We start from the raw sequence: 13,824 nt of genomic DNA on the forward strand, positions 1-13,824 counted from the left end.
AACTTTAAACACGTTTATGTCAAAGCTATTATTTTACTATTCTTTTAATAACGGGGCCAAAAAGAAATAAGAGTTCCAAGTTCAAATGTGAATCTGCATCTATTCAAGACACTATTTAATTAACCAAACTCGCACGTGGGTCATTCTTGTGGAATTACAAAAGCGAGAAAGTTACTGGCAAATTTACAAGTCACGAAAATTTAAAATAAGTGACATTTTATCTGAATAAGTCTTGAACCTTTTACTTTCTCTTCCTAGATTTCCTTCCTTTTGCCTCATTTCTTGTGAATTACATTTGAATCTCTCTCCAAACTTTTACGTCAAACAAGTTGAAACAGCATTATACAGGAATTACGATGTTATTACAAATTAAACGCGATGACAGAAAGGTAGTATTTCAAATTGTTGTTATTAAATTATCTTTCTGTGACGATCACATTATGTGCGAAGATGTAACGGAATTAATGTTCTAAAGAAAACATTTTTGTTTATACGTTGCAGGTCTCGTGACTTGATCAAAGCTGCCATCTTGGACAATGACTTCATGAAGAATTTGGAGCTGACGCAGATCAGGGAAATTGTTGACTGCATGTATTCTGTGACGTTTTCAGCTGGTTCGACTATTATACGCGAAGGAGATGTCGGGTCCATCGTTTATGTTATGGAGGGTAAGTTTTTAACACAATTTAATCTAATCAAATATCAAAAATGAGTAGGTGAATCTCAAAATAGGAGATACGTCACAGACGAGACGAATATTACTGGTGCATTATTTACAAACCTATTCGAATTGTTAAGAAAAAAATCAATTTTTCTGTGATCCTCCTTCTAATAATTAATAGAGCAATTTTTATAAATATTCCGTTTTGTCGATCGTAACGAATTAATAGAAATTAGTTTATGCTATCGGCGCACAGGTTGGATCCAAAAATCAAAACAAAGGAATTTTGCAATTTAAAAGATTTTTCTCAATGTTTCGATCCCCAACGTTTTTGGATCGAACCTGTGCGCCAATAGCATAAACAAATAGCAATTTTTATTTTGCGTAAAGATCCACAGTCTACTAATAATCAAAAGCATATCGTTATATGTAGGTAGATTAGAATTATTAAACCTTAACCCTTCCTCAAAAATCTCTGCACAAAAGAACATACTGCGGCTCTCACCTATTTTTGTTTTGACCAATTATACAGGGTCGTCCGTTTTTAAACGGCCAAACGTTAACCAGCTGTAGAGGACCCCAAATAGAACAACTTTTACCTCTATCACTTTTTTGGTTTCGGTCTTGATTTCCAGATAATTGCAAAAAACCATCATTTTTTGAGTTTACATAAAATTAAATATCTCAGGACTCCAATGATAAATCTTGATGGTTTTTCCTTTGTTGAGTTTAAAATAAGTATGGGCATCTTTTTTATTCAATAAACTTTTTTGTATGACCTTCGGATCATGGTTTTTTTTGACGTGGGGCACACCGTGGAGCCTGAAAGAAATAACTTGGAAAGTGGCGGTGTGCCCAACGCCAAAAACACCATGATCTGAAGGTCATACAAAAAAGTTTATTCAATAAAAAAGATGCCCCTACTTATTTTAAACTAAACAAAGGAAAAACCATCAAGATTCATCATGCGAGTCCTGAGATATTTAATTTTATGTAAACTCAAAAAATGATGGTTTTTTGCAATTATCTGGAAATCAAGGCCGAAACAAAAAAAGTGATAAGGGGTCAAAGTTGTTCCATTTGGGGTCCTCTACAGCTGGTTAACGTTTGGCCGTTTAAAAACGGATGACTGCAGCATGCAGCTGTCGCACCTTTATGAAAATAACTACATGCGCAACTTTATGCTTCCGAATAATGCAAATTACGCCTGGTTAACGTAGCAATAGGACTGCTAATGTCAGTTGCGGCCTAGTTTGATCTTTCATCTAGCACTTTTGAGAAGGCGCATCCCGCACCCTCGCAATCCTCGAAACGAGAGTCTACCCCTAGTTCCGAGTGGTCGAGTGCCCAACCATAATTCAAGCCGTTGAAAGAAGCGGCAGGGGGAGATGAATTCCCATGCGGATCACGCGAAACCGAGGACTGGATTTCGCGCGAAATTTTCGAAGGGGCGTAACAACACTAACAACGGCTTATGGTCGCACGAAACAATGGTCGCCCTTCGTGCACGAACGGCGAACAAGTTATAATTAGGCGCGGCGCGACCGAGATTAAAACCCATTGCAATTCTGCCACTCAGAGCTCCTTTGGTCGAAACGATTTTCCGCCTATGCGCTCAATGTGTCCATTAAAGTCTGACTAACTGCACCATTTATAACTGGAACGCATAGAAAAGTGTGCGGTCACGTACGGTTTCATCTATACAACTTAGCCTGAGGATGAACTGCTTTGAAAATGATCGAGCTAACTGTTCCGAACCAGAGACGCCAGATTAAGACACGTGTCCAGGCTTGCCATATTCTGCGGGAACCAGGCCCCTTATCGCTGCGCCCCTCGCCCAGCTGAGCCGCTGAGCCCGCCCCACTCTTCGCACTAACACTGACGCGTACCGCTAACTTAGCTTGCTCCACGTGGTACGCGTCAGTGTAGTGGGAAGAGTGGGGCGGGCTCAGCGGCTCAGCTGGGCGAGGGGCGCAGCGGTAAGGGGCCTGGTTCCCAGGGAATATGGCAACCATGCACGTGTCCCCACTCTATCTTCCCCTTCTACGACGCTATTCGTCACGCAGAGAGAGGGTAACTCTTTCCCCTCATCTGGCGATTCTCTCTATGCTAACTTACTATACTCTATCCAACGAGAGAGCAGTACCGCTTGAAGACCAGTTTTCGTTTGTCGCTGCGCACCTTTGCCCTAATTGGTTCAAGAAAGTGGGGAGGGGATAGTGAAGTGAGAGATGATAGGCTCGCTGCGCCCCCACCATCTTCCAAGCTGCGCGCAACGGTACTGTTCTATCGTTGGATATAGTTTACATATTATTATTGTAGTCCCTTCTCTCCCCAAATTGTCCCACCGTGTTCTCAAGTTGTTTAACTCTTTCCCGGAAAACTCTCCCATCTTATCTCCTTTTATCTCATCATCTTTTTTAAATCTTTAATTTCTTGTTCCATTGAACTGTTGTTTTGTCTCCACAAAGTGCCACAGTGAGGTAACTATATGTATATAATTTTAGATATTATAAAACATAAGAAGAGAAATATTAAAGCAGCAAAATATATTAACGAACAAATAATATTACTACTACACAACTATAAAAATTAATTTAATAATTTAATACCAATTGTTTATGTTGGTTTATATTACAAACGATTTAGTAATTGATATGAACAATTTTGTAGTCAACAATACTAAAAACAAAATAAAATAGAATTCAATCTGCTTTACGAATTGTTCCAACACAAAGTTTCTGTGTCTCATTCTTTTCTTAATATATACATTGGTATAAATAAAATTCATTATTTGTACACTTTCTTAATATTGAACTACGACTGTTTATGCAACTGCGTAATTTTGTGGAGCAATTTACATAAGCGGAGCTCAAAGAGGATAATGTTTCCCATGTTGAGTGTTTTATTCAGCGAAATAAAACGTGGCAAACATTCACTGGAACTTTCATTTTATTCTATTCTGTACGCCCGGAACGAGATGTAAATTCAAAGACTCGCAAAATCAGCTATCTCTGTTAACTACATATTATTATTTCATTAACGTTCGCTGTAATAACATCCGTCAAAACGATCCGATAAAGAAGACTTGATAACTGATAATTAGTAACTTATTTCTCTTAAGGGAAACTAAGGAAATGAAATTGTATGACATATGACAGGTCTGTCCAACTTCTTAGACGCGAGCCACACGGTTTCCACCGCCAATCAGTCCGTTCCCCCACTACTTAAGCCTCTAACAATGGCATGCGCTTCTGGCAGTGCGACAAATAAGGGGGGAACGTCTCCTCCCACCTTAGCGGAATGAAGAAGTGGGGGAACGGGCAGAAGTGTTGGACAGGCCTGACATATGAGATTCTATTCCACCACAATCAGTATTTTTGCTAAACAAATCTAGCTTGTCAGAAACCATAATCTTTCTACTTCCTAAATAAACTATATTGAACGAGTAATGGTACATTGCTAAAGTCAGGGACCAAAAATAACAGTTATTCTAAAATTTTCTACGATAACAATCATTAATAAAAAGTTGATTATTATTGAAATTTAAGATAATGTACACAAAATATAAAGAAAAAATTCGAGGACAAAATTAATAGAAAATATCGATTTTTATACTTCTTGGTTATAAATAACAGTTATTGGTGTCCAAAAAATTGGATCCTACTCGATAACTGTTATCGATGAAGAAACGCTGTTTCGATTGCTCAAAGCAGTTAACGATGAAAGAAGTTCATTTCGATCGCTCATAACTAAACTGCGGATTTTATGCATTTATGACAAAAATGGACGCGTACAATTTAAAGAAGTGGACATGTTGAAAACATTTAAGAACATCAACGTATTAGTCTCAGCTTAATAGGATAAGTAAAAGAAGAATACAACTTTTATTTGGCTCCTGTGTCCTGCAATCAATGCAAACATTTTTTATTTTGCATGAAGATCCGCAGTCTACTCATAACAGTTATCGATGAGAAAAATTTATTTCAATCGCTCATAACAGTTACCAATGAGAGTTTATTTCGATCGCTCATAGCAGTTATCGATGATCGAATTTCTTTTCACTTGTTCATAATAATTATTTATGAGAAAATTCATTTTGGTTGCTTATTTAATTGTAGAGTTGTCTACTCTTTTTCGGATGGAGCAAGCTGTGAAATTCATTGAGAAGGTTTCGTACAACAAGACCATAAGAACAACACAAAATCTGTTTGTTTGTCACATTACAGTTTGATTGTAACAATTCATTTTACGAATAGAAAATTTATGAGAAAATTAATCGTCTACCATTTGAAAGTTGAATTTAATAATAACTATTACAAATTTCCTACATTAATAACTGTTACGGACGATCGAAATGAATTTCTCTCATTGATAACTGTTATCAGCGATCAAAATAAATTTATCTCATCGAATAACTGTTATGAGCGATCGAAATGAATTTCTCTCATTGATAACTGTAATGAGCGATCGAAATACATTTCTCTCATTGATAACTGTTATAAGTGATCGAAATGAATTGCTTTCAACGATAACATTTACCAACAAGAGAAAAAATTTTCGGTTATAATCCTTATTTGTAACCAATACGATTTTAGTCGATGAAATACTTGTTATTCTATGACTTTTTTCTTTTTGGTTATAACAGTTGTGGTCCCTGGTTATAGTTATTAAATATAGTTGCAATATTACCGTTAATCAATAGAGTATAAATATAACTGTTTATGTAATATGGTATCAGAAGTCTAACAACATATTTTCTAGTTCACTTTTTAGAACTTTTTCCTAATCCACAATTAGAAATAATTTTAAGGAATAAGTAAATAAAAAAAAGTAACATGATACGTACTCGACTGACATGACTTAACAGTGAAATGAGGATCACTGTCCTTTCTCTCGGAAGTTCGCGGACCGTAATAGCATAGCAATTAACGCATCGATTCGATTGTATGTATGTATGTATTTGCGAGCTCTACGTGTTTAGTTTTCCATCAAATTTCTAAACTTTCAGTTTCCCTGTAATGTCATATCTTCACGTCATGAAGATAAAAAATGAACAATATAAAATGATTACGACACTTCTATGTATAATATTTTGTTTTTACAATATTAATTTTGCCAAGTGTTGCAGAACTAATGCAATATTATTTTGAACTGAAAATAATCATCTTCGAACAAACTATTCAATATTAACCGACAAGATAATCAATATTTATAAAAAAAGCATGCAAAATCTTCTAATAAACTAACGATTTATGGAAAATCCTATTAGTTATATTGTAAATTAACAATATAAAATATTTAATATCATTTTTGGTTTGTTCCAAAATGAATGAAAAAAAGAAATGCACGTCTTTTACAATTTGTCATTGTTTAATTTGCCGTTATACTTCTGTTCAATTTTAGTCTTCGTAAAGTATGCTTATAAAATGGTATTTTTCATAAAGATCTGCCATTTATTAATAATAAATATGATATGCACGGTTGGGAATGTATAAAAAATTATGTTAAATGAATGTCAGCAACGTGAATGACGTAAAATCTATTTTCAATGGGAACAACGTTATAAATAAACTTGCGATCGGGGCAACAAAAGGAAAATAAAAGTAGTGAAGCATCTTATCGTTGGTAATTAATTAGGAACAGAGATGAAACGAGAGTGTAAATTAACGAGGTTACGACGCATCGCATTAAATATTACCAATGTCTTTTATTTCCCATGATATGGGAAACTCGGTCATTTCCGTAATTGCGTGCACATGTTCATATGTATATGTATGTGTGGAATGTGCATAGTAAACTCGTACTCTAATCTTATAGTATACACATACTTTTACACAATTATGCTCGTACTATAAACCACTCAACTATTTCATATAAATTATCCAATTAACGACGCATCATCTGCAATAAACGCGAACTGTTTACAGTCTATGTTAACGAAAATATATTAATTACACTTTTAAGCATGCAATGTGCAAAATGAGGACATTGTTAATTATTAAGTATTTATTATACTTTAGAGGATACAAACGAATTAATTTTATATCTAATCGGTTAAAAAAAATAATATATTAAATTTCGAATATTTAAAAGAAAAACACACAATAGTGTACAAGTTTTTATATCTTTATAAAAACGATGTTTTCATATTTGTTTACAAAAGTATATGAATAACTCGGAATCATGAAAAAACATAGAAAAATCTGTGAACAGTCATCAATGTCCTAGAATTAATAATAAAAATTAATTTTCTGGAACTTCTACCAGTATAGTATAAATTCCATGATTTTAATTTATTCATGTTCTTAACAAAAAGAAAATATAATAAACTCTATAATATATATAGTAATCAACTTAGCAACACTAGTTAAATGATCGATTTCATATAACTTTATTTTACAATTATTCAAATGATGAAGATGTTTCCACGGGATATCATTGAATAAATTCTTTTGTTCAACCATATACTACAATAAGAATCGTGCAAAATTTAGACAAATTCGATCGTATGGTTTTTCAACCATTTTTTTATTTTTTGAGTGTCCAAAAAATGTTCAAGTCCCACGGAAAGCCATTTGAAGCGACATATCATTTTCAAAAATGTCCGTCTCGGCTTTGTTAAAGAGTTATTATGTTATTAACGAAAAAGACGGACCAATCAGAGCGTGGCCACGACGCGCGATGGCGGGGAGAGTGCGGCTCGGCGGCACGTTCCACTGAGCGTAGAGTAGGTCTCGCGCCGCGGTGAAGCAATGAACAAGAGAAAGATCAGAAATCGATTAATTAATTAAAACGAACATCGAGGTGATCGGAGCAAAAAAAGGACACGAGAGAGACCGCTGTAAGACGGGAATTTATGGCAACCACATGGCAAAACATCGTCTGTCCTTCGTTTAGAAAGTTTATAGGAGGTATAGTACAATAAAGGCTCATAAACGCCACGCGTACCTGTCATTCTAATTGTTGGTCGGTAAAGGGCAGACTTTGTTTTTGAACAGTTACCCATCGACTCTGCGTACCAATCTACAAGAAAAAAAAACGAAACATGTGACTGCCATAAATTCTAGTCTTACAACGGTCCGGCTGGTGTCCTTTATGCCCTCTTCAGAAAAATCTTGCGTAAAATCAGTGTCGTTCGAACCGCGGTAGAGAGAACATCTCTAAAGACGTGTTAATCGAAGCTCACGGTTGATGATATTTGTGATTTAAATAGTAAATAGTTTGAATAGTGTGTTTAAAGTGAAAGTTGATTTCACCGCACATCCCTTAGTTTTCGGTACTGCGGTACACCTGAGGTCAGTTGCGCAGTTCGTCTCGGAATGACCCAGAGTGACGCGTGTTTTAAAGCAGCAAGTGCATTTACAGCTGAATAAGTAAGTTTTTATTTAATCAGTTTCTTCTTCCTCTCTTGTTCATTGTTTCAGCGCGACGCGAAACCGCCGAGCCGTGCTCTGATTAGTCCGTGTTTCTCGTTAATAACTGCTTAACAAAGCCGAGACCATTTACAGAATAACTACAATATTCTGAATGCACAATAACTATGTAGAGATTGACTAAGATATTTTGAATTAAAAATAACCATTCACATACTAACTCAAATATTTGGAATTGAAATTACCCATTCAGATATTAACTCAAATGTTTTGAATTGAAAATTATTATTTAGATATTAGCTCAAAGGATTTAAATTTAAACTAACCATTCAGATGTTAATTAAAATGTTTTCAATTGGAAATAACCATTCAGATATTAACTGAAGTGTTTTGAATTAAAAGTAATCATTTGGCGATTGACTAGAATGTTTGGAATTGAGAATAATCATTTCGAGACGGAGTAAAATATGTTGTTTGAAATATCGATCGCAAGATAATGAAATGTATAATATTCAAATGTTCTCGGCGCAACGGTTCGATCAGTTTATAGGAAAAAAGCAAAATTTGCACGTTAGTTAGGAACTTTCAACGTTTCGATCTTCATTCAGATCATTTTCAAGAAAGTAGAAAAACTGCGTCTGAAAAATATATTTTCACAATGTAAAACCAGAAACTTTAAAATATCTGCGTAACCAGAATGTAACAATGTAACAAGATACTGCAATAATTTACTTACATTGCTTTATAAAGATTATAAATACGAAATTGAAATTGTCTTAGCAGGAGTAAAATATATTTTGAATTGAACTAAAATAAACATTTGGAGATTCAGTAAAATATTTTGAATTAAAAGTAAACATTTAGAGAATGTTACCCACCAAGTTAACTAATAATTAATATTCATGATGTTGTCATACTTGTAAATGCATTCATAATGCTATAATCACGGTCTGTAAATATATAAAAGCAGTTTCTTTATTTCTGGCAACAAGAACGAAAGGAAGGACTTTTGAAAAAGCAAAACGTGCACGTTCTTCGAAGAGTCAGATAAACACGTTCGTACAAGAAACGTGATTACAACAAATCAGAAGTATGTGGACACAGTAACGGGATGACATAAATAATACTAAATGGGAAAGACAGATGCCGATGCGTCAATCGAAAAGAATGAAAAACGACTCTCGAGATCGTCCCACTTCTGTTTTGCGGTGTTCTCGCTACTGGTCAGACGCTCGCCGAGCATGTATCTCTCGATCTGGTTCCCATAATTGCGGTGTATTATTTCACTATGATTTAGAGCAGGCAAACCAGTAAATTAAGAGAAAGGATACGCGCTATCAGCGTGGCTATCTCGCGAACGCGTTTCAAGTGCAACGTGATAATTGATTTAAGAAATCGCCGAGTTTTTCGCTTTCGCGAATTCTTTTTAACACTCGACCAATCGTTTCATCCGGGTCTAGAGTGTTAGACAAATCGGGTAACAAGCGTAACAGATTTGTAAGACGCTTGTGAAAACAAGGTGGAATAAGACGTGTTAATATACAACTCCCTGATCGATAATTGTGTAACAATCCAACTGAGCTCGTGGCTGCTCTTTACTTTACCGGACTCAAAATTTGTGTTTTTCTGCTATAAATTATGATGTATTTGGTATGCAATCCAGTAGATTTGTACCCGGGGTAGCTGCAGATCGAAGTTTCAATCCTGTGGGATCAATGGTTCAGGAGTTATGGTTGCTTAAAGTTGAGCAATCTGCAGTGTTTTTGACAAGTAAGGGCCCCGCCATATTGGTTTGTAGTGTCGCGCGCCGCTAGATGGTAGTTGGTTGGTGATGAAGTTGGGGGGCTACAAACCAATATGGCGGCGCCCTTACCTGTCAAAAACACTGCAGATTCCCCAACTTTAAGCAAGTATAACTCCTGAACTATTGATCCTACAGGATCGAAACAGATCTACTGGATTACATACCGCATACATCATAATTTATAGGAGAAAAGGCACAAATTTTGAGTCCGGTAAAGTAGAGTTTTTACACAAGCTCATTTTAAATCGCGAATTATCTACTTTCGGAATCTGTTCTTGGTTGCTCTTATGAGCTATTTGTGCATCATTTAGTAGGGGCTAGAAGAAGCATACGTCTGACGAAGCTAATTGACTCGAATTGAGGGGGGAAAAAGTTACCCTCTCTTTGCTAGTACCGGAGTGGTCACGTGATATTGTGCTTCGTAGAAGGGGAAGCAAGAGTGGGGACACAAGTCTTAATCCAGTGACTCTGGTCACAATGATTTATGTGACTCAAGTGTGCACATCTTATGCCAGTTAGATGATTCGTTTATTGCCTGAATAAGAGTTTGTGAAATCATTGTTCCCATTTTTAAACCCACCATTATACTATTCGTTTATTTTATCTTCTCTTCTCAATTTATTGTTGCAATTGTTCAAATCATCGGTTATAAATAGACTGCGGATCTTTATGCAACGTAAAAATCATATGCATTAATTGCAAGACACACGGACCAAATAGGAAATTATTTTTTCTCTTTATATTAAGTCGTAAGAATTGTATTGATACTCTTAAAATCTTGTAATCTTTCTACTGCTCGAAATTACGTCTACCGATTATTGCCATAGATGCATAAAATCCTTTTAAATAATCGTTTGAAATTTAAAATATTTATATACAAAAACCGAAAAACAACAAATTAGTAAATTGAATAGTAAGAAATAGAAAGAAGTTCTCTCCTCGTCAGTGCTGTTATTGAGCCCAACTTTTCTCGCGCGATGGCGGCGATTTAAGTCTCAGTAACGTAAGCTTCTCGATTAAATGGGGTACCTTGAGCGCCCCGTAGAATTTTAAGAAATTTATATGATTTGATTGTGAAAAACGAATGTACGACAAGTGTAGTTCTGTATATTTTGTAACTCGTAGGACACGTTTTTCATGCATGCGCGAGAATAGTTAGGCTGAATAACAGCAATGCTCCTCGTGTCCATAGCATTCGCAAATTATTATAAACCATAAGAAAACGCTCGCATTGATAAACATTAGAATGGAATTTTTATTTTATTGTTATAAGTATTCGTTTGGTCAGTAAAATAAAGTTTGGAAAAATTGACAAGTTTTGATATTCTTGTGAGTGAAGCACAGGCTTCGGAAGCAGTATGGTTGCGTCCGGACCACATGAGTGCTTTAGACCTTTTGAACTATGAAACTGCGTCGCGACTTGGGTATCGGGACTTGTTATCAGATGATCTATTGCATCGACACACTTTCGTAAAACCAGAAAAAAGTGATAATGAGAACTTACGCGTGTGCTTCTGTAATGTGGCTCTCAAATATACATATTTGTGCTGAAACGGGGCAGTAGAAACTGTTACATATCGCCGGCTGAATGTAATAACTAGGTAATTCGAAATTTGGACAATATGAGTTATCTAGTTCGTATTAAAGAAGAAATCAAGTAGAATTTAATATAAAAACTTGGTATAACCTATCAAAGTAATCTACGACATCTAGTGAGCAGTGTTCAAAGTAGATGAAAAATAAATACAGATTTCTATTTATGTTATAAATGGGCAACTCGATTTAAAAAAATTTTTTTTTAATCCAAAATGATGTTTTTTCGTGTATTGTTCCACTTAAAATAAAGAAATATAAACAGATATTGGCATTATGTTTAAAATAACGGTGTCTCCCTACCATAATCTTAAAACCTTAAAACACTGTTTTATCAATTTCTCTAAACTAAGGAATCGTAAGTTACCTAGTTATTACATTCAGCCGACGATATGTAGTTATTAGGTAAACGAGATTTGTAAACAAGAATAAATAAGAGCATTATCTTTCTACCTAAACGCAAAAAAAAGGAGAAAAAGTTAAAAATTGATTGATGAATATTTTATCGACGATTCTGAAATTATTCTGGAGCATTACAAAAATTTTGTTTGCGTTACTGTATGAAACGCATTGTCGTTTATTCAGTGTAATGATGGCGTACTATTAAAATATTAAATTGGAGCAGGCTGACCTATTTGTATAATGACCGTATAAAAATGCTTGTTCTCCAATTTTAACATTTTAAAGACGTCGTATGTATTTTTCGACGTCAACGCGAAAAATTTCGACCGATACGTCACGCGCTTTATACTGCGCCTCTGAGAATACCCGACTCTTCTTTTTTACACGATTTTGAATGTGGCGGCGTCTCTCCTACGTTTACCCAAAATACAGTCTTGTTTGTTTTTATAAATGTTCAAAGAGTTATTGTTAGCAGAGTCGCCAGATTAAGACTTGTATACCCACTATACCTTCCCCTTCTACCGCGGCCCGGTCACGTGACGGGTTCCGTCTCTAGACACTGATAAATGATGATTAGACTGCGGATGCTTATGCAAATTTGCAGGAAGTCACTAGACTATCTAAAATTCAAATTTGTTTACAAAAGAAAATAAATGTAAATTTGTAGGGAAGAAAATGACCCAGTGAGTTTTGGACCAGCCTTATTAAATTCTAGTAAAAGGTAGTTTAGGCAATGTTAGTTTCTTTATAAAAAATATATATATTTGCACATATTTTTACAATCTAACAGTCACAAAATAGAACCATCTTCATAGTTTAATTGAATTATATTCACATTTTCTTAGATAGATTCATGAACAGTATTATTCTGAATTCAGAATTAAATTAATATAACTTCTAAATAATAACGAAATTAGAAAAACTGTCCATACTTTTATAACATTTGATATTTATGTGGCTGATTATTTTTATTACCTTTTGTTTTTATTTCCTTTGTTTAAATAACTCACACCCGTATCAGCCAAAGTTGCCAGATTAAGATCTTGTATCCCCACTCTACCGTCCCCTTCCCCCTCCAGACGCTATTCCCATGCTTCCGCGGCCCGATCACGTGACGCGTTCCGCCTCTGTCGTGCACGTGTCTGGTACTGGCAGAGAGGGGGTAACTTTTCCTCTCAATTCGTGCTCCCTCCCCTAATCTGACTCTGATCTTTACCGCTCCGTAAACCTAGGGTTGAAAAGAGAGAGAAGCTTGCACTTGGTCTCTGTTTCTTACAATTGATGTGAACAATTTTAATTCTGCATACAAAAATTTACTTGCATGCCCATCTTCATTCTGTCGAGTCGCTGATTTTTCATTCGATTTTTACGATCACTTGTCGCAATAAGGGAATAGAGAAAGAGACCTACGTGATGAAACTCTAATGGAGTTTGCACACCGTAAAACGAACGATTCATGCGGCACGAATCATTTACGCAATAAGAGTCTAATATTCACGGACATCATGTACAATCTGTCACGCAAGAGCTTGTGTGATGTATGTAAAAACCATATTCGAATCGAAAGTTGCAACTGGAAGACCTATTACAGCAGTCACTTAATAATATCTCTAATTTCCTTCAATTCCGATTATAGCTCTGCATTGGCTAAGAATGTTTACAAATGATTTTTACTGTGCCAACCGAGTTTTCACGAGTTTCATTTCACTGCCGTAGCTGAAGAATTGTTCTGCATTTTTAATTTTTTGCCACCATCATAATTAATAAAATTATAATCAATTATTAATCAATGCGGTGAACGAGTTTTGGGGCTATTCTAACCCTTTGCAGTCGGAGCAAGTTTAACATGAATATCAAACATTTCTCCCGACCTAGAATATTTTAATATTGAAATTGGTATAATAGCTCATACACAATACCTAAATGTTTAGTAATTGATTAGATGCCGACATACATATTTAATAATGTAAACAATATTTTGTTTTACG

General features: G+C 35.3%; 1 protein-coding gene across 2 annotated transcripts in view; it reads left to right on the forward strand.

Moving 5' to 3' along the window:
- Positions 1-13,824, forward strand: part of LOC143211396 (cGMP-dependent protein kinase, isozyme 2 forms cD4/T1/T3A/T3B-like) — a 181,119-nt gene that overhangs the window by 99,193 nt on the left and 68,102 nt on the right. For both annotated transcript variants that reach the window (XM_076429041.1, XM_076429043.1), the window contains exon 2: positions 502-668. In XM_076429041.1, coding sequence (XP_076285156.1) covers positions 502-668 — 167 coding nt within the window. The remainder of the gene's footprint in view (positions 1-501; positions 669-13,824) is intronic.

The sequence above is a fragment of the Lasioglossum baleicum genome, chromosome 8, assembly GCF_051020765.1.
Source record: "Lasioglossum baleicum chromosome 8, iyLasBale1, whole genome shotgun sequence".
Lineage (NCBI taxonomy): Eukaryota > Metazoa > Arthropoda > Insecta > Hymenoptera > Halictidae > Lasioglossum > Lasioglossum baleicum.